The sequence below is a fragment of the Phalacrocorax aristotelis genome, chromosome 3, assembly GCF_949628215.1.
Source record: "Phalacrocorax aristotelis chromosome 3, bGulAri2.1, whole genome shotgun sequence".
In the NCBI taxonomy this organism is placed as follows: Eukaryota; Metazoa; Chordata; class Aves; order Suliformes; family Phalacrocoracidae; genus Phalacrocorax; species Phalacrocorax aristotelis.
Genome location: NC_134278.1, coordinates 90,129,465 through 90,156,356, shown reverse-complemented (window position 1 = coordinate 90,156,356; position 26,892 = coordinate 90,129,465). Strand labels below are relative to the sequence as shown.

Below are 26,892 nucleotides of genomic sequence, written 5' to 3'. Positions count from 1 at the left end.
CTGGAGAATGCAAGGAGCAAAGGCAAGCATGACCCTCAAAGCCCCCTGTGTGACTCTAATAGTTTGACTAAGAAAGAAAAGAGATTCATCACAAAAGCATTAGATTGTTTAAATAACAGTATTTAATCTGTACAGTTTGAGAGAAGATATCGTAAAATGCAACATTCCTACCTCATCTTAAGCATTATTCACCTGGAGCTGAGCCCTCATCTGCAGAGGGCAGGTACCCACCGCTTCCCAGTTCTTTATGGTACAAAAGTCACAGTGCAATTGCTTTAGTCCTAGACAGATGATTTCCCTCACTCAAGAGAGGGGAGACTGATGAAGCTCAAATGTCGATGGAAATTGTTACCATTTAGGAATGCAAAAAACCCAGCTATTGCACACAGTCATTTCCAGCTGAAACTACAGCAGTTAATTATTTAGCTGCCTTTACACTCCACACACCCAAAAATGCCTTAGTTGATACTGATTTAGTTAAGAGTGAAAAGAGAGCTGGTAACAGGATTTCAGAATGATACAGTTGTTGGAGGGCAGAAGCTGACAAGCAACTCCACAAGTCAAGAAGCGAGCTTTAGAATACCCGAAAGTGTTCCTACACAGGGAGGGGATATGAGCTAGACAGATGTCACCTCTTCAAGACAAGCATGAGGGGAACATCAGCTTCATTAGAAAGCTATGAAGTACAATAGACAATTTGTTCATATAATTGTCAGGATAAGTATTTGACATAGTTTATGTAGTAGAATACATACTCGAACATCTTTTAAAAATAAGCACGAATTTCATTTCATATATACACAACTGATTTTAATCATGTACTCAAAATAAATTACAGGAAATAACTTTAAAATGCAACAGAAGACAAGAGTTTCACAACAAACATTCCCACTGATTTTCCCAAGGGGGTGAGAGATTGCAGTGCTCAAGGCAGGTAAATATCACAAATATATCAAAAAACTTCAAATTGTTGATGCATTCGCACATTTACATGAGCCACAAACATTCCTTTACAGGGACTGCACTTAGCTACCACAGAACCAGGTTTTGCCATAGACTACAAAACTTTGATACAAAATCGTATTTATATATTTATATTTCATGTACATGCCCTATCTGTGATTTCTTAAAAAATAAAAACTAAACACACTGTACACAATCCTAACTCATTGCTTGGTAGCTGTAGGCAACATTTTTGGATGGAATTTCTCCCCCAGTAGAATTAATGGCAATATTATATACATGAAGGCTAAACTGCAGAAAAAACCAGCTCAGTTCTGATATGCACCTCCCTCGGGACCAGGTCTGCGAGTTCAAGGCAAGACACCATGTGCTCTGACCCACTGCCTCCCTCATGCGTCAGTTCTGCTGTCGGCAGCGCGAGGAACCAATACATGCATTTGTGTAACACTGGCATAAAAGGCAATGAAGCAAGGTACATATTGTAATGTAGTGGCTCTAATGGCTTCACCGACATGGTAGCTTCAATACACAAAAACGCTCGTTAGAGGTGGCAAGGGGATGGTGTGGAGCTGGGTACATTTGGTGAGAGCACACCTTATGTGGGTCTGATCATTATACTTCCCTGAAATTACCTCCTGCAGAGGACAGATTCCCACTGTAAGCCAGAGACTGCATCAACTCAAACACTGGGGGAAGATCCCTCCCCCCCACATCCCCCAAGCGTACATGTGCACAGTTCACCAGGACAATACGTAAAACAGACACCCTCCCTCCCCACCCCCAGCGGTCTCCATGGCACCAGTTTATCTCAGAAGTAGAGCACTGATAAACTTAACTCTTCCCAGGTGATGGCAGCAATCTGTGAAGCCAGTCACACTAAACTACTTCTACAGTTGATTGTAAACTTTGGTTTATTTTTATTTATTTATTTTATATTATTGAGTTCTCATAGTACAGCAAGCGTGTCTAGGACGAGAGGGCAGAGTTGAAGAGAAGATGAACCGTCAGTCTGTCTTTAGTCTGGTGTGGTGAGACACCTGCTCGGTCAGGCCTGCTTTGATAGAGTTTTTTACAGACTGCCTCACATGATCTTCCATCAAATTATCACTCATGGGCTTCAACAGCTGTGGAATGACAAATGTGCAAAAGAAACAAAAAAATGAGGTAACCAAGGAAAATAAAATACAAAAACATACAAAGAGATGAGACTTGAAATAATGAAAAAACGTAGAACGCTGAAGTCTGACATAAACTGGCATGAACTGAAAGAGAAATTAGTTTTGCTGCTACAGTAATGAGGTTAAATCAGGTCACATGCTAGAAACACAAGTGATATCCCTCCTATACAGCAGTATTTCACTGAATTCAAACCACTTTACAGTTCCTAGAAGATGGATGTGCAATTCCATACCCTATATGCAGCATCAGTCTGGTATGGTTACAGCATTTATGCAGACTGGCCCACACGGTCCAGCTTATTGTCCTATATGTGTAAGTGTGAACACTTCAGATACAGAAAGAAAGTTAAAAATACTGGCTAGTTTTTCTTCTTGTTATTGTTGGATGAGAGTCGCTGTCGTGGCACTGATGTAAGAGCACGGCGAATCGTTCGGCGTCTAAGGACCTCAAAGAGTTTGGAAAACACCTAAAACACGAATTCAGCCGTTAGGAAAAGCAGCTCGTAGAAGGCAGCAGAAAAAGTCAATCAAGTTCAGAAAAAGAAACTGATTGCCAGTAACTTCTCACCTTCCTGGGATCCCTCTGAAGCAAGGAGGGAAAAGACAGACAAGAGATTCAGAAAAATCAGTAGCAAGAACATGGTATATAACCAGAGTAACTCAGACAGGACCTGTAGGTGCTCTGCATATTATTAGTGATGAGCAACTGTAGCAACACCACCAGCAAGCTCTTTTGGAGACCCACCTTTCCCTAGCCCACAAAAGGCAAGCTCCTCCTAGCACAGGCCAAGTTGTCCCTCTTCCAGGGAAGGCCAGCAGTCAAATCAAGCCTTTGGTGCTCCAGGTATCCTACAGCAGCAGCTGCACTCTGTGAGCAGTACACACAACTGACACCTTCTGCTTTTCTTGTGGTGCTCTTCAGCACCAAGCTCCAAAGCAAGAAGCTACAGTGGTACAGGAGAGCCTCAATTTTAGTTGCTAGTTAAGGGTGCAATTCAAAATTCAATACCCTGATGCTCATTTCCTTCCTATTATTAGAAATCCACTTTTTCCGCTCCAGTGTATCTTATAACCTTACCTGGTTGCTCAGATAGATCTAGTGTACCACTGCCTACGATGAACAGTGTCATTTTTCAGATGTAGAAGACAGACTCTGTACAGAAGGCTCTAGTTAGTTATTTGCTCATGCTTTGTAGGACCCATTTTATTGTCGTCCCGGGTAAGTTCAGTGAGCGCATTATTTCTAGTAACAACAGCACCAAGCGTTTCCCTTCTGCTGGCAATGGGCATAGCTACTCTCAATGCTCCAAACACTACTTGTAAGAGCTGGTCAGGAATCCTCTACATTGGCTTTACTGATACAGCTGTGTCCGCTGGATTCAGGCAGCAAAATCTCTGTACAGAAGGCTTTCTCATCTAGCTTGGGTACTCTTACACTCATGTCATCTTTTCTTGCAGCAATTAGTCTGTCTGGAGAGTATTTCTTGCAACAGCAGCCACACCAGCTGAAGTTGTCACAGACAACCCAAACCTTCCTGAAGGAAGAAACGTGCTGTATATCCTCTTGTAGCAGTTGCTGCAGGTCAGTCTGGTTGCTGCAAGTCAGCCAGTTCTCTCTGAGGTCTAACTAGCTCTCTGGTGTCACACCACCAGGAGAGGTAAGGAAGGGCAGCAGTTTTTACCTTCCCCGTTTCTTGCACCACCTGAGATATTTTACCCACCACATCCATAGGGCAAGTTTATCACTTCAAACACACATTTAAAAGCAGAATTCTTTGCTCTGAAAAAGTAACAAGACTTTCCAAATGTCCCCCCACTCTTTACTGTCCAAGCACCTAATAAGGCCTTCAAGTAACACTTTTTGATAACATCCTACGCTTCTTTAACATTCTTTGTGTGCAGCTTCTCTTACTGAAGAGAGCAGTCACACTCCCAAGCTGATTTTCCCTTTGGCAGCGCTAACATTCTGCGTTAGGTCTTGACCAGCTTTTCACTCAAAGCACTAAACAGAAACTGTAACAGTGTTTTATATGTCTGCTCAAGAAAGGAAGATTTTGCATTAAAAGTGGATACCAACCTGTTCCCATATAGCTTCAGCAATCTGATCAATGGCTGTTCCAACTTCTCTGAATTCCCCAGAGTACTTAACGTATGCCCATGTACAAAAGGATATAAGAGCCATCCCCAGCACGAGATTACACAGCGTAGCTATGGAGTTCATACCAAGGAACCCAGTCAGTCCTGAGGTTATATACATGGCAAACATGACCGCAAATAGAGTGGCAGGGGTACGAGCAGCATAAAAGATGTTTTTGCCATCGTTGTGCTTCACAAAGTTTGCATAGATCTCATCGATTTCCACTTCAAGCTGTTCCTGGTAGCGCCGACAGAACTCCTCCCCTCCCATCTTCTTCACCGAGCGGAACTGCCTGACAGCTGACTCTCTGAAATCCTGGTGCTTCCGCTCAAGGTCCGATGGGGCAATGTAAGGCTTATCTCCCCCACAAACCTGTTAGAGCAATCAGAGATGAGGTCATCACACCCTGAGTATCTTCTGCTGTACAGAAAGCAAACTTGCTCCTCCCTGCCCCCTTCTCAAGCCAGCATCAGACTACCTCCTGAAGCTTACTCGACTCTGTAAGCTCTGAGTCCTGTCTCAAGTGAAGCACCTAAAGGTACTTTGCATCATGGCACAGCAAGAGCCTTATCTGTCTAATCATATACACAGCTACAGCACAAAACTGAACTCATACTTGCAAATGTTCCCTTTGGGCAAGCCCAGAAGGAGAGGACATCTGCCATATGTACATTCCTGCTATGAAAAGGTAAAATAAAGGAACACCAGGAGGCAGAGAAAGCTTGCCTTGAGGAAGGTTAAGGAGACCTCTGACGGCCACAAGCCCTCCTCCCAGCTTTTTTATTCCTGGTCATCCATCTCAGTGGTCAGTCCAGAACTTGGACAAACAGGGTAGATTTGCCCACTCAGAAAGTTTACTCCTCTTTATTGCTGCCACTAGCAGGCTCCATGGAACTTCCCAGGTGATACGAATTAACAGGAACTAGGCTGCTGACACCTTTAGCCTATTCTTCCCTAGACTGTTCTCTAGCCTTGATTCTGATCAACTTGTGAGAGTACATTTCTGCTGAAAGGATGAGACCAAAGACTCAAATGGGTATCCATGATGCAGACACTCACCACCTTCCTCTCCCTGAATCGCTATGGGTATGAAAATGGTTAGACTCCAAGGACGACTTCTCTGTAAGACTGCTTTCTGACCTCTTGAGGACTCTGATTAGAGATTACCTAGGCCATCAGAGACATACATATGGCAAATCAACTCCAACTCCTCCAAGCCCTCACAGACTATGTCTAGAAACTGAATATTCTTTCCATATGATGTCAAACAGCCGCCTTTCCTCTCCTACCTCAAGGTAGTCTTAACACAGTGCTTGTCACCTCATGTCTTGGGTGCAGCAAGAACTTTAACTTTCTCTTGCTCCCATCCCTTCAGCAGGACACATAGAAGATCACTTTCTCAGAGTGCAGCATCCCCTTTATGCCCCACCAGATGCATGGCTTCACTGGCTAGCTTCTTCAAGGCAAATGTCACTGTTGAGATACTGACACCCCCACTCTGTCCCTTGCTCAAGTTTAACAAGCACCTTTCTGCTTCTTCCGTATTGAAGTCCTCCACATCTGGCAAAACTCCCTGAAAAAATGGCTGCTAGTCTCACCCTCCAAAACAGTCTTTTCACATTGCCCAGAGGGTGTTAAACACTAGGAACTAATGATGCACCAAGACCACCACACAAATAACTGCCACTGTTTTCTTATACTCTGTGTGACTGCACCTGTTGTTCTCACATTTAAGGTCATTAGGGGGACAGTACTTCAGTTATGCACACTCAGCAAAGGAGGGCTTTGTAGCTTCTGAGTTCTCTCATGAACCAGTGAGAACTACCTTTACATAATCCCATCTTAAATCCAAAGAGTTCCCACTTCTGTTCCTAAAAAAAAAAATAGAAATTTTGGAGCTGTGTCACATTAAGAATATAATCTGAGACATCTGGATAAAAAAAACAATTCAAGACATTTGTGTGTATCTACAGTGACACAAAAAAATATACAATACTGGGGAACATTACTATGGAAACAATGTCTGTTTGATCTGTTCCTGTTTATTCCTTGCCCCAAGTAAGAAACCCTACAACTACAGTATCTCAACAGCCATTGAAGATTATAGGTAGGATGGCAGATTTGGCATTTGTTATAAACAACCCATTTACTATTTCAAGAGATTTTCCAAAATGGAAACAAACAAAGGACTCCCCTACATCAGCAGAGCATTCTCAAAACAGCCTGCTAACAACTGGAACTGGCTAGTCTGCCACTAGTATTAGGTCTCACTCTAATTTCAAAACAGAAAGCTGCTTCAGCAATTAAGACCAGAATTAGCCTGGTTAATGCGAAGCTGTAATTGTAGCATGTTATCACACCTACTGGTCTTTTCACAGTTGTAGAGTTTCACAATAAGCATAGTCCTGTTAAGCTTTATGAGACATGTAATTTTTTTCAGAATTTCCTATGATAAAGCCTTGCATAAACACTACGCTGTAGTATGAAGTCCATCCAGAGATTCAGCTTGGGGTGGTATATGTCACTATCTTCAAGAGAAGAAGCAAGAAGGAAATTACATATGCAGCTTTTTGAGACAAGATTTTTAACTTCAGAATAATTTTGTTCCTTGCATTTTACATCTAATGAATGACCACAATTCAGAAGCATGAGACTATAATACTAGAACTCTCTGCTTGCGCAACTTTGGCCCACCAAATGTCTCCTCACCTGTTTGCCCATTTCCTGTCACAGGATTTTAAGGTGTCTGTCAAGAGCAGCAGGGGGTACTAACAGGCAGTATCTTATAAACACACCCATTCCCATACCTCCTCAGCAATTTCTGTCTCAAAGAATCCTGGTTTTGCTGCATCAGACATCTAACCTCAGAGCAGAGTGCAGAGAACGCATGAGTACTGGCCCTATGCTACTTTTCTCCACTAACACTCTCACAACCAACACTGAGTACAATATTAAAACTGAAGGCCTGTATTTGCATGTAGGCAGTTAGAAAACGTTGTGACATCATACCTGCTCCATGCCTTTACTGTACAAGTCTTTTGCTCCTGCCACAGCAGCAAGATTGTTCGCCTCAGCTGTTGCCTAGAAAACATTGAGCACCATGCATCATCACAGCATTACCAGCTAGTTACATACATATAGTTACACCACCCAACACACCCCTACAACCTCCAAAGCTTCAGATTGCCAGAAAAATGCCCCATAGAAACAAGTGAAGGTTAGCAATATACATTAAAACAAATTACTGACTAGGAGAATGTTTTCTTCAGCTTTCTAGTACAGCTGCAGACAAATTCCCGTGTGCTTGTACAGGCTTTTCGTCATGAGCAACCTCTTCTGAATGGTCTATTATTAATAAGCAAATAAGGATCACTAAACTATTAAATGTTAATACTGATACATCACTACCTGTGATGGTATTATTTCTGCATTATATACATGCAGGTTTGGTGTCAAAATTTTTAAGAATTTAAGACTATTTTCAACCTGTGTCACATCAGGGAGAGTTATTCTAGCTAATGCTAGAAGATATCTTCTGTATCTCCCAGCCACATTTATGGCACACTAAGTAGAGGAAATGAGAGCAGCCTTTGTTTCATTATTTTCTGAACTCCCCCAAAAGTCTAAATACTTGGTTCCTTGAAGGACAAGAAAACACCCAGAACAGTCATGTCTTAATGAAGTGACACAGGAAGCTGAAAAAAAAAACCAAGTCTTATAAAACACAAAATAGTTAAATCTGACCCTAAAGCCCACACTTTGGTGAAACCCTTCATCCCAAACAATTCAAGGGTTCAACTGACAGCTTTACACAATCGGTTTGTGTTCAGATAACTTTAAAGCTGATTACATCCTCTTTAGATCAACCCAGAAAAGAAACCTCAATGCAGTTATCCAATCTAACAAACCCACATACGTATGCAAAACACTGCAAGACAGTGGCGATAGCTGCATTACTATAAGCCTTCTCCATTTATCTGCTGCATCTGATGCTAAAAAGCCCTCTGAATACAGTCTGAAAGATGCTGACAAAATAGCAAGTTACAGGAAACACACGCTTAGAAACTGAAGCATCCAAGAAAACCCAACCAACCAGATATACTCCTGCTCCATTTGGTACAAGGAACTGAAGACAGGCACAAATATGTACCCAAGCTACACTGTTCAGACAACTTTCAAAGTACGTAGCTCCTTCAAGAACTACAGCTCTGTGTGTGGGAGCTTCAGACTTGCAGCAGTCATGATCTTCAGCTGCAAAGAACTTACAAAGTACACATCATCTATCAGATTATTTGAAAGAAAAATAAAATACCTGCAGCATAGATTTCGGATGAGGTAGCTCCTCTCCTTGATAGATTTTAATATAAGCCTAAATGGGAGAAAGAGAGAGTTTGTTTTTCCTAAACATTTATGATTGAGGAGGAGAGAAGAGGGATAATATAAAGATAGACCTCATAGATTATTTCTTTCTAATAATGCCAAATGTTCAATTAAGCAAATTTCTTCATACAAGTCTGGCATTCTCACAGTTATCCTTAGTGCTTTAACCCCTTCACTTTCCTGTGCATTTGAGGCTGGAGCCTAAGAGGGTATCAGAGCACCTTTAAGCAGACATGGCCACTATCTCAAGAAGTGACAGGCTTGACAGGAAGTTTCTGCTCCCTCAAATACCTAAGGTCTTTGCTAGACAGGGAATCTTCACCCAAAACAAGAGTGAAGACTACTATCTCACAAAGCCTTTCTGGCAAGAGATCTGTCCAAACACACTCCAGTGCTGGGAGAACCAGAACTTATATTTCCCCATATGCCTTGCTCCCTTGAAGCGTGGAAGGAAAAAAAAGCAGATCAAAGCACTAATGCAGACAGAGCTGAGCTGCCAAAATACTTCTGGAAGCCAAGCAGGCAGCCTATCCCTCTGTGCCCCACCCCACCAATGCTCAGGTATCTTTTCTTTCACCAGCGTCTCAGAAGGCTGGAAGAGAACACATCCTTCACATCATCTTCTCCAGCCCACAAGACAGCCCATGGCACAGGTCTTTGGGACAGATTAGAGGAGGGGGCACATCAGGCAGCAGTAGCCATTTCAGCACTTCAGGCAAGCTATGCAAGTTATACCAACAAGGCCACTCTCAGCCCCTCAGAGGCTGGGCAGTTATTCTTCTTCATGCTACTACTGCTCTCCCCCCCGTCTACAAGCCTCTGCCCTTAGGATTTTGATCAGTAAAGGAGGAGAAACAAGGTTATCAGGATCCCTATATACCCAATGCTCTAGGTTGTAGGACAACCTACAAAAAAAAATGTATAGAGTTATACAGGACTCTGCTCCCTCGACACCCTCCTTGCTTCTGTAGCTATTTCCTCCAAGTAAAAGTCCTCCAGTTTCCAACTTGGACTTCACTATCTCAGCTTTAGATGCACAGTCCCAAGGGAGCAGTCCTCTTTAGTTACATAACCACAGTGTTTCCACAGCACCCTGCATGACTGCTCCCAGACTGGATATGGAACATGAATCAGGCAGCTTTTCAATAGAGGAGGTTTTACATCCAGTTTTTAGGGTGCAGTCCTTCCTAAACTGCTGTTGAATGCGCACTCCCTACACTGTATGGGGATCAGGTCTTACCAGAGAAGAAAATGGAACAAAAAGCAGCATGGAACTATGTAAACACAGAAACAAGCTCCAGAGTGTTGATTTTATGCTTGTCAGAACAGCCATGACTTCTGCATCCCATATGTGGGCTTGCCTTTATAAAAGGTTACTTCATTTACAAGTGTTAAAGAGTTCTGGTCTCAGACTCCTCCCTTGTATAGCTTCTTTCTTAACATCAGCCCAACTCTGTTATACCTTTAACATGCACGCTCAAAAGTAGTAATGCAAAATTAATATATTTTGGAATGAGTGCTACTTTCTCCTACCAAGCCAACTGTTTAAGTCATTCCGATACAAAAAAAAAGGTTATACACACCAGACCAATTCCTGGTGATGTAGGAATTATGTTATCACATTTCTGCTGGTGTCACCATGATACCAAAACAGCTCAAGAGTCTAACAGCTGCAAGTATCATATGCAAACAATTCAGAGCATACAGTGGTGCTGTACATGCAAGCGTTTAGAAAGCATCTTCCCTGCATGTGAAAAATCCGGAGGGGAGTATGTGAAATTTTCACTGCATACCTAGCAGCTTAAGAGCTCATTTTCTATCTGTGCAATCTACTTGAGACCCTCTTAAAAAAAAAAAAAAAAAAGAAGAAAAAGGCAGCAATATATCCAAACTAGGATTGCAAAGTAGAAAAAAAATCTCTAATACAGCTTGAAGTATTTCAGCCTATTTACAAAGAAAAAAAAAAAAAAAAGAAAAAACACCCCACACACACAATTTTGCTAATATAGCTATACTGTTAGGAAGTTGTGTGCCAGTTCTGGAAAGTCAGAGTAATTAAATGAAAATAAAAATGAACTGATCAGTGAATGTCAGCCTAGATATCCTACCTTCTCTGGGAACAACATGCCCTAAAATTAGAATACTTTCTTTTAATCCATTAACAGAAATAATTAGCATGCATTTGCTTACCTTGAAGTATTCTACAAGATCTCTACAGGTCACCTTGGATCCACTAATCTCTTTTTCTACCAAGTTTTCAGGGGCAAGCAGTAATGGTACCAAATGCCGCAGTTCTTTCTTAAAATCCTCATCTATATCTAAGTAAAATTCAATCAATTTCAGAAAAAAAAGTGGTTAGTTTTCTTCTCAATCTTACACTTCTAAAAGGAATGCTGATAACCCATGACCCTTCAAAATCCATAGCATCACAGCCGTTGACTGAATTTTTAATATATTCAAAGGCTTAAACACATAGTATAGCTTTAGTAAATTCCACCTACTCTTTAAACTTAACTTCAGACTGAGAACAAGGTTCCGTAGTCCTTGTAATATTTAAAGTGCATTTCCCCAATTATACCAGCAGCTTACACAATAACCCCACAGGTCTGTGCCCTCAATACAGAAGTGGCTGGCATCCCACTACTGCAAATCCACTTTTTTAGCCTTTGCCATTCTGATACATTCCCTCTGTTGGGGAACAAGTAGCACCTGGAGGAATCCTGACTGCCTCTCATTCTGCAGCAGCAGAAGCCTACAGCTTTTGAAGTCATTTGAGTTCGCATCTTTGGTTTAGCAAGTTCTTAAAGAAAAGCCTTTCAATTTTAAGAAAGTCAAGTCTTCAATTTTGTGAATTCTCCCTTCTGGAATCCTTACTTATCTTTAGAATCCTGATTTAATGACCTCTAAGTATGTCCCAAGTTATCAGATTACAATCAACAGCTAGATACAAAGACATTCCCTCTGCCTGCTTAACTCCTCTGCCTTTAAACGACTGAAAAGAACACATAATGCACATATCTAGTTTCCACAGTTTCACCTTTTAGCACTACATTTTTCCAATCAAGTATTTCAATGGCCAACAATCTCAGTGTTTAAATATCATTATAAAAGAAAATAAACCCAGTTATCTGAATCAAGAAACACACAATGGAAAGCTTCCTACCATTCAACCTCCCATCAAAATTTGGATTTGTTGCAACTTTAAGACCAGGGTGGGGCAACAGGAAACAGCCAAGATTACTGAAACAGGAGTGAATATGCTTCCTTACATTCTGTAGCTCTTCATGTTGGTTTTGCTTTACCTAAAGAAAAAAAGGCAGTAGTAGTTTTGCAGTACTGCAATTAAGATTCAATATCAGCTTAAAAGTAGTAAGATCACAAAAGCGTGTTTAAGCTCTCATTCCTCAATGTAAAAAAGTTATAAACCCCAGAACTCCACACACAAGTGGGAAGATCACAAATGTATTTTATTAGCCCAAAGAGTTAGCTCATTATGCACCATTATCTTGCTGGTCAGTTATCTCCAGTAGTCCTAGTGTGGTCTTCTAACTTAAGTGATAACTTACCTGCAATCTTTTCTCTAGGAACTTTTTTCCTCCTTCTAAGCCATACGCATGTTCATAAGGATAACTCCAATCTCTAATTAAGAACATTAGTGTCTGTAACAGGAAGAACAGCAGTAGTGAGTGTCTTGCATCATTCCTAAGGTCAAAAACTATCACATGTGATTATTTTAAAAAATTTCTAAGCCTCGTTGCTCTAAATGAAGTAGCCTTGTAGTTCTGTGGTGTGTTTGCTTTTTTTTTAAAAAAAAAAAAAAGGCAAAACCCCACAGCCAAACACACACACAAAAATGCAACTCACTCCTTATCTGAAAGGAAGTACCCAAGTGGCTCAAAAACATAACTTCCCTGCGCCATGGGTTTGCCTTTTGCTGTCCCACAGGGATTACACTGTCCTCTCTCCCACCAGCTGAAGACAGAAAACAAACCTTGACATTACTCTTATATCAGATCAGACAAGATGCTTTACAAATAATGCATCTTGCCTGGTCCGATCACAAGAACATCAGGGACTCACACTTGTGAGCTGAATATTCTAGAGATACAAGCGTCATAAAACTCACCACTAACAGCAGTCAATCAGTACCCTTACAGGTTATGGGGAATACTTCAGGATGGAAGAGATCTGTCTTTGTATCCACTAAATAGAAGCAGCCTCAAACCCTTCTCTGGGCCTAGCAGAGTCAGGAGATGCTAGCACTTTTAAAGCTGAAACCAGTAATGCTTCAAGTAAATGAAACGCAACGCAGCCCTCCGCAACGCTGTTTCTTAGAGGCCACATGACCTTTACTCAGAACCATGTACCACCAGCAAAGATCAACCATATCTCAGAGTAACGAGTAAGAAGGCAGCATGAAACTTTTCTCCTTAACGCCTGCACATCACTCGACACTTTAATTCCTTTTATGCCTTATAAACTCAGGCACAAAGCTATACTTGCCCAGAATGCAATCCTCTTCAGCATTTTTCCATTGTGTTTTTGTCAAGAAATGTGGTGACAGGGAAGGAAAATCTGTCTTGTTAAGAACAGGCTAGGTTCAGCCCAACTAATTTCTCTTCATAAATCACCCTGAGCTCATTTTCTACACATTCAATTGCTTAAGATCCATTTAACATATATAGTTACCTGAAACGGCTTTTGGTAAATTTCTTCCATAGCTAGTCTTCCATATTCTGTAAACAACTGATAGAAAGAAAATTGTAAGGGTGCCACATATAAAACACATTTTATATTATTATGTCACTAGAAAATAAAGGATATGATCTTAAATCTTATTAAGGGTTGGGAATGCCCAAAACACCTCAAGGAGAAGTATACCAATGCTCAGTAAAATTCAGGAAGAAAACAGTTTCCACTGGTTTCACAGCACTATTCCATAACTGTCAACACACCACAGCTCTAGAGTGGGTGGCCTGTGGGCTATTCTCAGAGGAAAGCTGGCTGCATCTCTCAGCAAGCCAGTTTCCAACACTTGCCTCTGAGCCTAAGGAGGTAAGCCTGTCTAACATTTGGCCCTTAATTCCCACAAAAGATTTATTCCTGGAAATCTCAAGGAACTTGGCTAGAGCCAATGTATCAGACGTTTAAATACAAGCCAAGTTCAGCAGCTTCCCAGATCTCCACTTCAGCCCATGACCTTAACTGATAATTGTTCTTTCCCTCTAGTATAATGGCAAGTGTCAGATGTCCTCCTCTTGTTGCTTTCACCATCTTTAATACCAGCAGCAGCATTCTTCGCTGAGTAGGCCAGACAATCCATGAGAACATGAATTATGGACTGTGCTGTCTGTTTCAGCAGAGGTCAATATTGTCAAGCACAGATCCATGCTAGCCCCCTTATCAGTCTTGGAGGTTGAGATGAAGGAAGCACGCCAGTATCTTCTAGTACCAGACAACTGCAATAAAACTGGAACATCTCAGATAAATTTCATGGCTAAAAGGACAGTTCCCTCATGTTGATCGTAAAAGCATCTGAGAACTTAGAAGACTAATTTAACAAAAATTAACTTCTAAGTCCTTGTTACCCTGACCTAAAGAAGCTCTGAAGTGGCCAAGCACCCACATGAGACTGGCTCCTTTGATCCTAAGTCCCTACACCATTCACTTCCCTGCTACCTGGAAAAGGCAGCCAGAGACTAAGAGTATTCCAGAATAACAGAAAGTCCTGTTATAACAGAAATTCAGAATTTCCTTCCTTCAGCCCACGATTCCTTGCCCCAGTTTTAAATGCATGGGAGTCCCCTACCCACTGCTTATATTTCTTCTTTTCCCATCCCTCCCTCAGATCTCACCCTCCTGCATAACAGAAAAAGACTGCTCTATTCAGATTGCACTGAGGCTGTCAAAGGACCAAAGTCATGAAGAAAGCCTGGCTTTCAAATAACTAGCTAAGGCTTTTTTCATTTGCAGTGCTTGGCTAGGTTTTTTTGGGGGTGGGGGAGTGTTGGCCCAGTGATACAACTCTGTTAACTGAGAACAGCATCACAAGACTATGTTTAGTTAGTGCTCTTCTACTTCCACTGGCAGCCAGACTTTTGCAGCACTGACCAACACAGAAGTCCTTTCAATCAGAAGACATGTAAAATAGTTTTAAGCTGTGGCAAGGGTCATGGCCTGAGCACAGGCAGGCATTTGTTAATACACAAGCTAGCCTTTAAAACTACAGGTTTTAAGTTAAGGAGATAAGCTTCTTGCATCATTCCCATAGAGCCAGAATTCAGTGGCCTTTGACCACAATGTTCCATTAGAGGATGAAAACCCCACAGTAAGGAGATAACAACTATTTCCTACTTTTGTTTCTAAGCAGAAATAAAACTCTGTTGAAGTTTCTCAGCTGAAGAACTAGAGGATGCTTCTGGGTAGAAGATACTCTTTCTGTACTGACCCAAGCTCCCGCAATTCTGTAGAAACTTGTTATGAAATACCATCCATTTTCCTATTTTAGGGAAAAAGGAGAAACATTGGAATCTTCTCATTAAGTACTTCCATAAGTCATTTCCCCTTCTCATCCTTTTGGGAATTTCAGAACTTACCATAGAAAGAAAAGACTTTAAGAAGATATAGCCAGATTAGAAGCCTGTACTATTTTACCTCTGCGTTGGCACAGCAGAAGCAACACAGCATCATGGAGTTGATGCAAATAATGTTGTTATAGGCAGTACTAGTTTTACCATCAGGTCAGCTTCAGTGTTTTATTTGAAGTAGTAGGCAGCTCCCAGATCACAGTTGCATTAGTAGTAACTTCAAGAACAATGTCGAGACTATCAGTTCAGAAGCAGCTTAATAAAAATTCAGCATATTCTTACCTGCAAATGTTGAAGGTCATCTTCCTGAATATTCTGGGACAAGTTGTATACCTGCAAGAGACAGTAAAAGAATTACAGTGTAGTATGAAACATTATCTTACATTCACATAGTCTATTTTAGGTATATTGTGTATTTTTACTCCCTCCAAAAAAAGTCTAACTACCCCAAAGTCAAAACTAGAAAGCTGTCATAGAATGCATCTCAAACAAAAGTGACTTCCTTATACAAAGCACTAGGGACAAAACCACTGCTGACTATCCTACTCCTTCTTAGAACAGCTTCTTTCCAAGAAAGCAAGCTATAAAGGAATCAGAGAAGACTGCTGAATGCTTCAAATCACCACACAGGTATGAGACAGGAGGATTGAGAAGGGTACATCTGTTTGACATCCTCAAGTCCAAGTGCTCTAGGATTCAGTGATCCATCAGCTGCGTCTCTGGCACAGAAATGACTGGATAAGTAGTTCACCAGGGTTTTCTGCTTTCAAATCTTCCCAGAGAAATCTGATTTTATCCAGGGAGCTTGTGACTGTTTCAATAGCATGAATACTGAACAGCAGTAAACTCAAAGATGCATCAGTAACCCACTACTTATCATAACCACAGCAACAAAACAGCCAAACAAATCCACTAAAAACAACTCCACAGTGTAGAGGTAGTGTTCTACATACTTCTGTTACTGTCATGTTGTAGCATGTCTGAAGAAGGTAACTTGTCATCCCTCAAAAGCCTGCTTGCTTTTTGCGCATTTAAGCCACAAGCTTAAAAGTTGTTTTGGGCATAGCACAAGAGCATTGTCAGAAGTTTAACAGTAGCAGCAATTCTAAGTTTAGCTGATCACAGTGTAATTTCACCCCAGACTGTATCTAAAGTCTTTTAAAAAAGATTATGTAACACATCAGTACAGAAGCGGTTGCTACTTTGACATCTTTTTGTTTTTTTTTTTCTGGGGGGTGGGAGGGGGGGCATTCCCCAGTTCAGTCAGCAATTGAACTCAGCTTAGCCTTGGATAATCCTGATTCCACAGAGAAACTTACATGGTACACTACACTGAAAAGAAGATATTAAGTATGAAAGCTTAAATGATAGTTGGAGGAAGATATGCAGGTGAACTTTCAAAGCATGGCTAGAGAGATATTCTTAGCATCTTCAGGACAGAGGGTTCCTATAGCTGCCATTATTTGCCAGCATAGGTATTCTCACCTGGACAGAACTCGTCATGGTGCTCAGAGCAAAAACTGTTGCACAGTCTTTGATAGTTGATTGGCTATCAAAGGCACCTTGGGTATCCATGAGTAGTACAGCAACCTAGAGAGTTTTGAAGAGTAGCAATAGTTAAACAAATTGTTAACACGTTCAAACTCCAGGCCATTGGGATAAATACTGTTTCAAGTAGAGGAAGTCTCTGCCCCTATACCTACTTATTAAACCTCAGTCAGCTCCTTGTGCACATGCCTATGTATCTACCTACAGCTGAGTAACCAAGAACTAGAGGGCCATAGCACCACCTTAAATCCCTGGCCTTACTACACTAGTTACCCTCTCCCACAGAAATAGCCTTCCTCAGCCTAGTTGGGGTACAGTGCAAAGTAACAGAGAGCTCTTATTCACTGGAAGAACTTCAGTCTCAGCTGACAATGCAGCATAGTTCATTAGATCTAAGAGACACATGGTAACTTTTAAAAATATATTTATCTTAAAATAATCATTTTCAGAAGAAAACATGGTAATTGATACTGACTGCTGGAATGACAAGGAATGAAGTGATCTTAACAATAAAAGTTAATTTGTCAGATTCCCATCTTTGGGATCTACTACAATTCCCTTCTCTTTCAGTTAGGGATGGCTGATAAGCAAGAACAAGTGAGTAATTTGTCCCCAGAGCACAAACAGATCCTTGCAACTTAAGTGTTTTTTAGCCGGAGAACTGACTGGTTAGCTATGAAATTTGATAAAGTTTCCCGCACACCCCTAGCCACTATCTGTTTAAGATCAGTGTTGCATATTAATTGGCTGTCAGATGTAAATTTTTGCAAATGTAAAGGGTATGAAAGTTAAGTAACCAAGACCTTATGGTTCAGGAAAACATAAATAGCTCAAGATACACAACTAGTATTGTGGAGTAAATATTTATTAGCAACATTAACACCTTGTTTCAGCATGAATATAAACATCTACAACCAAACTTCTAGTTAAACTGACTTAGAGGTAAAAAAGGTGCATCAGCTTTGATTAAAATAGAGTTAGTGCCTTTTATTGCACTGAGTCCTTTTTACAGACTACATGTTAAACTATATGGAAGGACCAGCTTCCAGACACTGAAGCTGTTTCCAGTACTTATAGCTGTGCATTACATTTCACATCTCACTTCTCAAAAACACAGTGTTTGTTACAGAGCTGTTCCTACCACAGTATTTGTCTATAATAGTATTTATAGCCACTACAGTTTTACAACATCCACAGGATAGCTTGCCCATCCCCCTGGATAGAGTAGACTGCCAAAACAAACTACTCTCAGAATGGGACTATTGCTGGAGATTGAATCATACAACTCAGCAGGAAAATTAATATTTGTACTGATACAAGGTTTCCAAATATGTTATGCAGCTACTGAATGCAAAGGAAAGCAACTGATGTTTGAACTGCCTCCATGAAACCCATGGCAGAAACCCTTGCATACACCTATTTAAGTCAAGCACTTACCTTTGTTCCATTGGGTTTATCAATTACAAACACTTCACTCCAAATCTGGATACCAGTGGTTTCCCGTTCACATCCACCTCTCCATGTAAACCCAGTCAATGGCTCAGTGTTTCCACCTATCCAGCAAGGAGAAGTCTACAAAACAAGAGGATAAACTTATTTAAACCAAGGAGAAGGTTGTTCGTTTTAAACATACTACATTTTAGCAGACTTCCTCCTTGTTCTCTCATTTTCCTCGCAGCCATTTGACAACACTACACAAAATATTAAAACACAACGCTACTCCGCTGTGTTTCAAGAACCATCCACAAAGAAATATTCAAGTCTACTGTATTTCAGTGGTTGCACAACTCTTCAGCCACTAGAGAGTACATGTGCACAGCTTTCAATCTCAAGCACTCAGAGCTAATGAGAACAGCTCAGTTTTGTCAATTGATTCCACTTCACACTCCTGCTCTTCTCTCACAGTTGAGAGAACTCAGTTCAGACAAAGTTGTAAATAGCATATATTTTAACTAGAGGAACAGCCAAACCTCTGCAAGGAACAAAAATAAACTAACAAAAAAACACCACAAAAACAAAAAACAAACCAACAACAACAAAAAACCCCACACAAATCTTGACTTACTCCTCTCCTTTCCCCCTCACAAACAGGTCAACTGCTGAAACTAGCTAAGCATCTAAGCCCCTGCACTAAGAGACCAGCACAAGACTCCCAACACCAGCTTGCAGAAGCCGAAGAGAATAGGCAAGAACCAGATCTACAATCTATACTTTTCAGTTACAAAATACTTTTCCTAAGTGATGTAGATTTAAAAGAACAGGTCACACTGAGAGTTTGATACATGTAAATCAATCCATCCATATTAAAATTTTATTGGCACTTTGCCCACTTTGGGGAAGGCTATTAGAGAGTCAAGTACAGTTTGCAGCTAACATTTCTGGCTGATGGGACTGTAACATGGTCTTCGGTCCTCAAGGACAGACAATCCATAGAACAGTGGCTCACACAGAAGAATCCAGCCATTACAAGAGCACATTTAACCCAGAAATATAGTTTATGTACTGGGCAAGTAAGGAGCATGAACAGGAGCCCTGAGGAAGTTTCATTGTGATACATTTATATACAGTGAAATCCTACAAGAGACAAGTGGTAGGCAGACAATAGTTGAACTGATGAGGGGGCTTAGAGAAAAAAACCCTTTATTTTACAGGCTAGACCACAGCATGCTGCCAGAACAGGAAGAGGTGTTTAATGAATTTGCTTGTTACTGCCCAGAGAAGATTACCAGCCAGAAGCATGTGCCCTTTGAGCAAGTCAAAGGGGAGACTTCTCAGTTCACTAAGCTGTGGTATCTACCTTGCTGACTCTGCACTGTCAGTTTTCAGAAAAGAGCTCAAGACAAGTGTCTTCACATTTCAGAAAACAGAACGAGCACCCAGGCAGGGGCTGTACAGAATAGAAATAGTTACTACAAATAAGTGAAACTGCTTATTTCTCAAACAGGATGGGAAAAAACACCTGCACACATTCCTCATGCCTAGCAGCATGCAGAGCAAACCATTCTAAGAGGGAAAGTGAGTCAAGCAGTACTGCACCAGCACTCTTGCAAATGCTACGTGCACATGATTCAGCTCTGCTATTTGGATCAGACATAGCAAAAGTAAATGAGATGAGCAGACAAAAATTCAGAAAAATGAACACAGGTATCCAAGTGAAGAGAACCACAGCTGTTTGCAAGTAGGTTGTTTGGGGTTTTATAGTTTGTGGGTTTTTTGTTGTTTTGTCTGGTTGGGGTTTTTTTTTTTGGTTGGTTGGTTAGTTGGGAGTTTGGGTTGGGTTTTTTGTTTTGGGGGGATGTTGTTTCAAGTGGAGGTTTTGTTTTTTGGTTTGGGGGAGTTTTTTTGTGTTCTAATGCAGGTACTCCTCTACCAGAGAGACTGAAACCTGAACAGTTTTCCCCTGGAGTTTTTTACCCCAGAAGATGCCTATACATCCATTGAACACTCTAGACGTAAGAGCTCCAGGCCTGCTTTGGGATTCAGTACACTCCAGGATACAGTTTTGCAATAATGAATCATATTTCACAGTTATACGTCAATGGACTGTAGCTTTTCACTTTTTCAGAAGAATTTTATGTTATTCAACAACATGTTCCATCTGCAATTTATACAAGAATGCTTCTTCCCAGTTTGGTCCAGAATTTATCCTTATTTGTACCAGTTCAGACCAAAACTATAGAAATCTTTCAACAAGTCCCTCCATGAGCAATAGCTACAACTACATTTGATTTCATATGTGATTCATGTCACAGGAGATTTTGGCATCTTAACTGGCACAGCTTCAACTGGAGCTGCTTCATCTTGTGGGTGATGCACTTAAGCCTGTCTCTGACTGACTTTTGCATCAGTTTCAAGCACTCCTAGCTTGTTACCTTCATCTTTCCTTAGTTAAATCTCAGTATTTAACAGTCTCCAACCATTAAGTTGACTAAAAGATATTCAAGAGATGGGAGGAAAAAAAAAAGTCTTTGTTCCTATGTGAAATCAAGCTAGGAGTTGCACTACAATTTTTATCACCTTTATAGTCACCTAAAAAATAACCTCTCTAAATATATTCCACACTAAGGAAAGGACCAATGCAGCTTTATTTGCATAGCACCATTAGTACACAGTGCACCTTGCAGATTAATACAGGCTAAGAAGGTCATAACCTTGTAAAAAAAGCTTTTAAATCTAAGTTTACTAGTGTTAACTGCACCAACTCTTAATAAGGCTTAAACTGCAACAAAGATCACAGGATCCTTGCAGCAGCTTGCTGAGAACAACACTGCTGCTGTTTTGTGGCAGATTATTCTGTTCCATTTCAAATAAGTAATCATAGCATTATGTATCAGTGCTTGAAATGAGACGCCCACCTCCCTGAAGTTAGGGACCAATCTCAGCCATGCCAAAATCCTACCTGTGACTTCAGCTGGCACAAGTGAGATTTTTAGAATGGCAACTTTTCACGTGGCCTCCAGCTCTTGGTTAACATAAGAAAATGGATTATGAAGTATCTTGGCAAGTTTTTCATCACACATGTTAATATCCACAGGGGAAGATATCCCAAAATTGCTTGATTAGTGTATGAACTGAATGCAGGTCCTTTAGTATTTTGTGCAGGATCCAATATTTAATTCACAGAAAACAGACTTGTAATTAAGCCTGACTGAAGACAGAACAACCAGACTAAAGAGTACTATAAAATTACAGCAAGGCCTCCCCTCATGTACTGAAATTTGCACTAGCATAGTGGATACCATTTGACTTGATACAATTCAGCAGTGCTCAGAAGAGGAGGCATTGCACTTTTATCCCCAACTCCCATCAGTTTGCAACAGCAATGCCAGTTAATGTCACTGAACTGGCAGGAAAACAATTCAGCAAAGTGCAGCCTCTTCTGATGCATCATTGAGTTTGATCAGCTCACCTAAGGGCCTGTTACCATTACTGATTCAGAATGCAAACGCTTGGCCAAAAGCAGCACATGGAAAGCAAGACCTCTCCAATTTTGGTAAGAGAGTTGTTACAGTAGATGACCAAGTTTGCCTTCATCTTCAGTTTAAGTGAAACAAATGGTATTTTGAAGGACACCTATAGAAAAAAGCAGTTGCACAAAGGGAACAGAGAGGCATGATATTACACAGGCTGCAACAGCATTTCAATCCATTTTGCTTTATGAACTTTTGTTTTATTTCACAACCTGAAAGTTATTTGCTTAAAGCCCACCCCTTCTATTTTTGGAAGGAACTAGCACTACCAGTCACCTTCTAGCTCAGATTGCTACACTGCTTGGGAGTTCAGGTTTTCTGTTTGTTTGTGCTTTGTCTGGGTTTTTCTAATTTTGAGTATAAACAGGACACTAGAGATGGTTTATATACACACACAAAGGGCCACCCACTGAACAGCTCTGTCAGTGAAACATTTATTCCTCCCTAGGTTAAAAATCTTAAGAAGTTGGGAGCACCAGCTTGCTACTCTGTATTCCTCCTACCATATCCTCAGTGTCTTTCTTCCAGAGCTCTTGGCAAACCAGTGGGAGGAATTCAATAGCAGGCACTACTGGGAGTAAAAGAAGTCTTCATCTGCCAACTACTGGCAGCTTGTCTACAATATTCCTCTATTTCCTGTAACTGCAGGGTTCATGTTGTCTCCTCAAGCCAGCTAGCACAAAGGTAAAACAGATTCAAAGGTAAAATAGAGGCAGTCATGGTTAGTTTCTGCTACCATGAATTCCAGCTCCAAAGAACAGTGACAGAAAAAAAGGAATCAGTTCTGTTTTGTTTTTTTTTTTTTTTTTAAAGAGCTTCAAAAAGCAACAAAACACTAAAATTGTAGATATACACTATGCAGATTAAAAGAAACACACCACAGGCTGTGACAGGCATATGTGTATGTCCACAGGAGGCCCCACCCCACCTTCTCCATATCAGCCAAGAGTGCGAAGTATAGTAGACCAAGACAACACTAGCCAAAAGCTACAAACTAAGAAAATAAGTTTTGGATCAGGTATTCATTAACCAACGACTTTAAAGGATTTTAAAATAAGTTCCTGGATTATGTTCAGAGACACATTCCTAGCAGCAAACACAAGACTTTCTCCCGTTTGCCACACCTCAGATTTAAACAGATTTAGTCCTCCAATAGCTACCTGATAACCCTTCTTTTTGCAACAAAGGGTAAGCTAGTGCTACAATATGATTTCAGGAGACCAAATCAAAGCACAGTTCCTCCAAGCCACCACTTGGATGAGGTCTTCCCCCCAAAGCTCAACTAGGCGGCCAGCACACACCCTCATTCAAGTTCTTCTCATGCCCACTTACACTGGGCACCAATAAGTTCCCTTGATAACTGCAGGAAAATTTATATTGAAAAGCTGCCACTTAAATACACTTTTTCGGAGTAGAAACAGAGTAGCTGGCTTCCCCACCCCCAATAAGTAAGAAAAATTTGGCCTGCTGTATTTGTGCTCAAGTTAACAAATACACAGGTAAATCACTAATACAAACTACTTTTCTCCTGCACGGAAAATCCAAGTTACTCACCCTGTTATACATGTATCTAAGCATGAAGTCCAGCAGAAAAGATTTTCCTTTGCGGAAAGCTCCTGCTACAGACACAACTACTATGTTAAGATCTTTGATGTGTTCCTGAAGCAAGATTTTTTCCAACGCTTCTTCATCTAATTCAAAGTTATGGTCATCTTCATGAGCAAGAACAATCTGTATGGGGCGTGGCTTATCCAAATCCACCTCGTCATCTGAATCTGGCAGGGCATCCGAGTCAGGTAGGGCATCCTCCTCCTCTTCTTCCTCATAATGCTTACCTGCAAATTGACAGATTACAACACATTAGTCAGAGCTTAGGGCACTAGATATTTCTTTGAAGTGAAGCCTTGAGCTAGGCTTTCTTTCCCAGCAGCAGGGGGATGTTCTTGGGAATGCACATGTGCAGACAGTGAGATCAACAGCAGTTCCCTGTCCGTTTTCATCAGCTTTGCATACAGTCTACGTTTCATATCTTCAGCCTTCCCTATGTTTTAAGAAATCACAAAAGAAAATTGGTGTTCAGCATCAAAACCCCTTTTAAAGGCTTCCTAAGTATAACTTCCATTAAAAAAAAATCAAGGGCCTTTTCTCTCTTATCTGGAAAAAATTAATTAGGTTAAAATGGGCTCCAAAGAGGACCAAAAGAGGCTGTTTTTAGATCACCACCTTCCTATACTGTTGTAAGGGCAGGGGAGAATCAACATTTCTTGTCAGTTTGGCTTGCCAGCCTGTACAGGCAAGACCATTGATCTTGTATGTAACCTCAGGATTGCATACATCCAGCAGAAGACTAAGTTCCTCTCTAACCCCAACACATTAAACCTGTTTCAATTCTCAAAACAGCAGAGACTTCAGAGTGCCCATTCACTACTTGGCAAGAGGGAAAACTCCTGAGCATGTGCACAGCCTAACACTTCTGGGATAAGAAAAAAACAAAAACAAACCCACATTGAAGTAGTTTCTGGCTTCATACTCTTCCTATGACACATTATTAGACAAGATTTAATAACAGTAAGTACCAACTCTTTCAAAAAAGAGTTAAGAGAATATTTTATACACAATTTGAGAATCAATACCCCTTCAGGACCAACCAGTAGCTGACAGAACTATAACTCTGATAAGATATAAGTTACTAATGAATGATAAATTAAGGTAACGCAGCCTTTCAGACATACAGCACAATAGCACCAACAGCCTTTTTTCCTGGCTTCCAGAATTCAGGAGTTACTGAGTTAGACAAACTGATCTGTCCAAGATGAAGTTTCCTCTACTGTTCAAGTACCACAACACTGAAGTTTGTCCCACAGCAGAAACAAACTCTACCAACTGGTGTGATTCCACTTTTCCTATCAACCATCTGGAAGCGGTTTTGCACTTACAGAATTACCTCCAACTCCAGATTTTCATTTTGCCATATTCTATCAGAACCCCATGTGCACAAACATGATCGAGACACCATCCTAGCAGTTACTTATCTGGGAACATCACTGTATGACTTTAAGTACACTGGACTTGTAGTTATGCTTGCATTTACAAGCATTGCTTTAACAAAGACAAAGCAGCCGCCATCTCCAGTTACTTGATGCATTGCATGCAGGTCCGATACATGGCCCCCATGCTTCCTGCGGAAGCAGCCCAGAAGCAGTATTCTCTTGCAGGATGTGTCATGAAGCACCATGGAACACACCACAGTAATTCATTCATGGCAGAAACCCTGCCAATACCCACAGGGCCTGCCAAGTCACTCCTGCCAGACTTTGCATCCTAGATACCATCCTCAGCAAAAGACTTATGAACAGTGCCAGAGAACTTGGGAGGATAGCCCAGGTGAGGTACAAAGATTTTGATAGCCAGAAAGAAAGCCTTCAGCATCACAGCCTAGAAACATAAAGGGAATAATTCTATCGATAAAAGCATTAAGATTAGATAGCTCCAAGAAGAGACACTTGTGTTTTAGCAAACAGATATTCACACAATGTATTGAAGCCTCTGCTTCTCTGTATTCCCCAGGCAACAAGTTTAACTTTACTTAAAACAGCCTTATATTCTTTTATTTAAATGCATACTTCACTTCAGCTGCAGTAAGGTATCAGTTTTCTAAACTAACAGACTGTAAAATAGTCTGAAGCAACACCTGCAACTTCTCTTCATTCACCTGAGCCCGGCATTAACCATCATTTCCTACTTGGAAGTCATCAGGGCCTCAGCAGACCTCAAAGCGTGAGCTGGAGCAGCATCCTTCCGCCAGTGCAGAGCACAACCACCCAAAGCCTCTTCAAGCCAAGAGGCCTTCCAAAAAATTAGAGTGGTCTTTTATCATTAGTTATTTCTAAACAAGCAGATTCTCCCTATCACAAGCAGACAGTACTATCAAGAACTTACACACAATATGCCCATTAAAAGTTTGCAACATCTTGTTAATAGTATTCTCCACCCTTGGAGCTCACTTAGCTCAGAGGGGACAAAAGAGAAGATTCATCTGAGGCACTATTCAATTCCTATTAGATTTTACTTACCAGCAGAAATCGGAAAGTCAAGTCCAGAGCATCAGTTTGGGTTTTTTGTTGGGTTTGGGTTGGGTTTTTTTGTCTTGTTTTGTTCGGTGGTATTGGTTTTTTTGTTTTGTTGACTAGCCAGCCTAATATATCTGAAAGCTCCCAACCCACCTACAGAGAAGACCATCATTGCCATGAATCAAGCACTTTAGAGGGTGGAGAAATGCAGCATTGACAGCCGTGAAGGAAACTTGATCCATCCAGAAGAGCTGGTTTGATAACTTCGTGCTCATTGCAGAGAACCCTTTCCTTCAAGAGATTCTAAAGTAGCTAGCAATTACCAGGACAGACATTGCGCAAGTTAAGCAAGTTAACTGTAGAACAAGTGCTACTGCTCATTCCAGCAGCATAATCAGCATATGCTAACCTGTCACATGCTCCTAGGCAGACGTCACAACCTTTTGGGTCCTTTATACTACCTTCTGGCTGCTTACCCTGTTACTCTGGCTAGTCACTGTCTCAGACAGCACTGGAGTACTCCGGAAGCCTTTCTAGAACATTTTGGCATCCTGGGCAGAGGGATCACGTTCTACTTCCAAGAATTACTTTCGGAGCAGTCTCTCAAAACAATGGTCAGGACAAGAAATCCCACTTCACATCCCAGTTTTCTGCAAAAGCACTATAGTAAGTTCTGTAAGTAATTCATAAAATAAGCATGCTGTCAAGTCAGGCCAGGAATTCATGAAATTCAGAACATGCAGCCCTACTCCTTACTTTCCCAACCCCTTTCATCACCTGCCCCAGCATGGTCATAGCGTACAACTTGAAACTCAGAATTTAAGTGGATTTGTCCTAAAGCCCAGTCTAGGGACCACAAACTGCTCTAGGTTCTTACAATAGTCCAGGCCCAGCAAATCAAGTACAGGAACAGATGAGGAGTAGCTTTAGAACTGGTGGAGTTCACAGAATAACCACCCCTACACCAAAGTGTTTCTAGCCACCTGGACAGTAACTTGGACTTACAAAGCTCATGGCAGCCTCCCTGTATAGGCCTCCATGACAACAAATTCAGTACTG

The 26,892-nt window shown here is 41.0% G+C and overlaps 1 protein-coding gene across 5 annotated transcripts in view; it reads right to left on the bottom strand.

The window, feature by feature from the left end:
* Window positions 1-795: 795 nt before the first annotated feature.
* ATL2 (atlastin GTPase 2) overlaps window positions 796-26,892 on the bottom strand; it is a 38,659-nt gene continuing 12,562 nt past the window's right edge. The window contains exons 2-14 of one of the 5 annotated variants that reach the window (XM_075088486.1): window positions 23,318-23,598; window positions 18,231-18,365; window positions 16,731-16,835; window positions 15,528-15,578; window positions 13,348-13,404; window positions 12,225-12,317; window positions 11,822-11,960; window positions 10,849-10,976; window positions 8,591-8,647; window positions 7,288-7,359; window positions 4,219-4,650; window positions 2,710-2,724; window positions 2,350-2,608 (exon numbers count right to left, since the gene is read on the bottom strand). In XM_075088486.1, the coding sequence (XP_074944587.1) occupies window positions 2,501-2,608; window positions 2,710-2,724; window positions 4,219-4,650; window positions 7,288-7,359; window positions 8,591-8,647; window positions 10,849-10,976; window positions 11,822-11,960; window positions 12,225-12,317; window positions 13,348-13,404; window positions 15,528-15,578; window positions 16,731-16,835; window positions 18,231-18,365; window positions 23,318-23,598 (1,673 nt within the window). In that variant the 3' untranslated portion in view covers window positions 2,350-2,500. Of the gene's footprint in view, window positions 2,609-2,709; window positions 2,725-4,218; window positions 4,651-7,287; window positions 7,360-8,590; window positions 8,648-10,848; window positions 10,977-11,821; window positions 11,961-12,224; window positions 12,318-13,347; window positions 13,405-15,527; window positions 15,579-16,730; window positions 16,836-18,230; window positions 18,366-23,317; window positions 23,599-26,892 lie in introns of all 5 variants that reach the window. The other 4 variants (XM_075088488.1, XM_075088487.1, XM_075088489.1 and 1 more) reach the window with 4 other exon arrangements.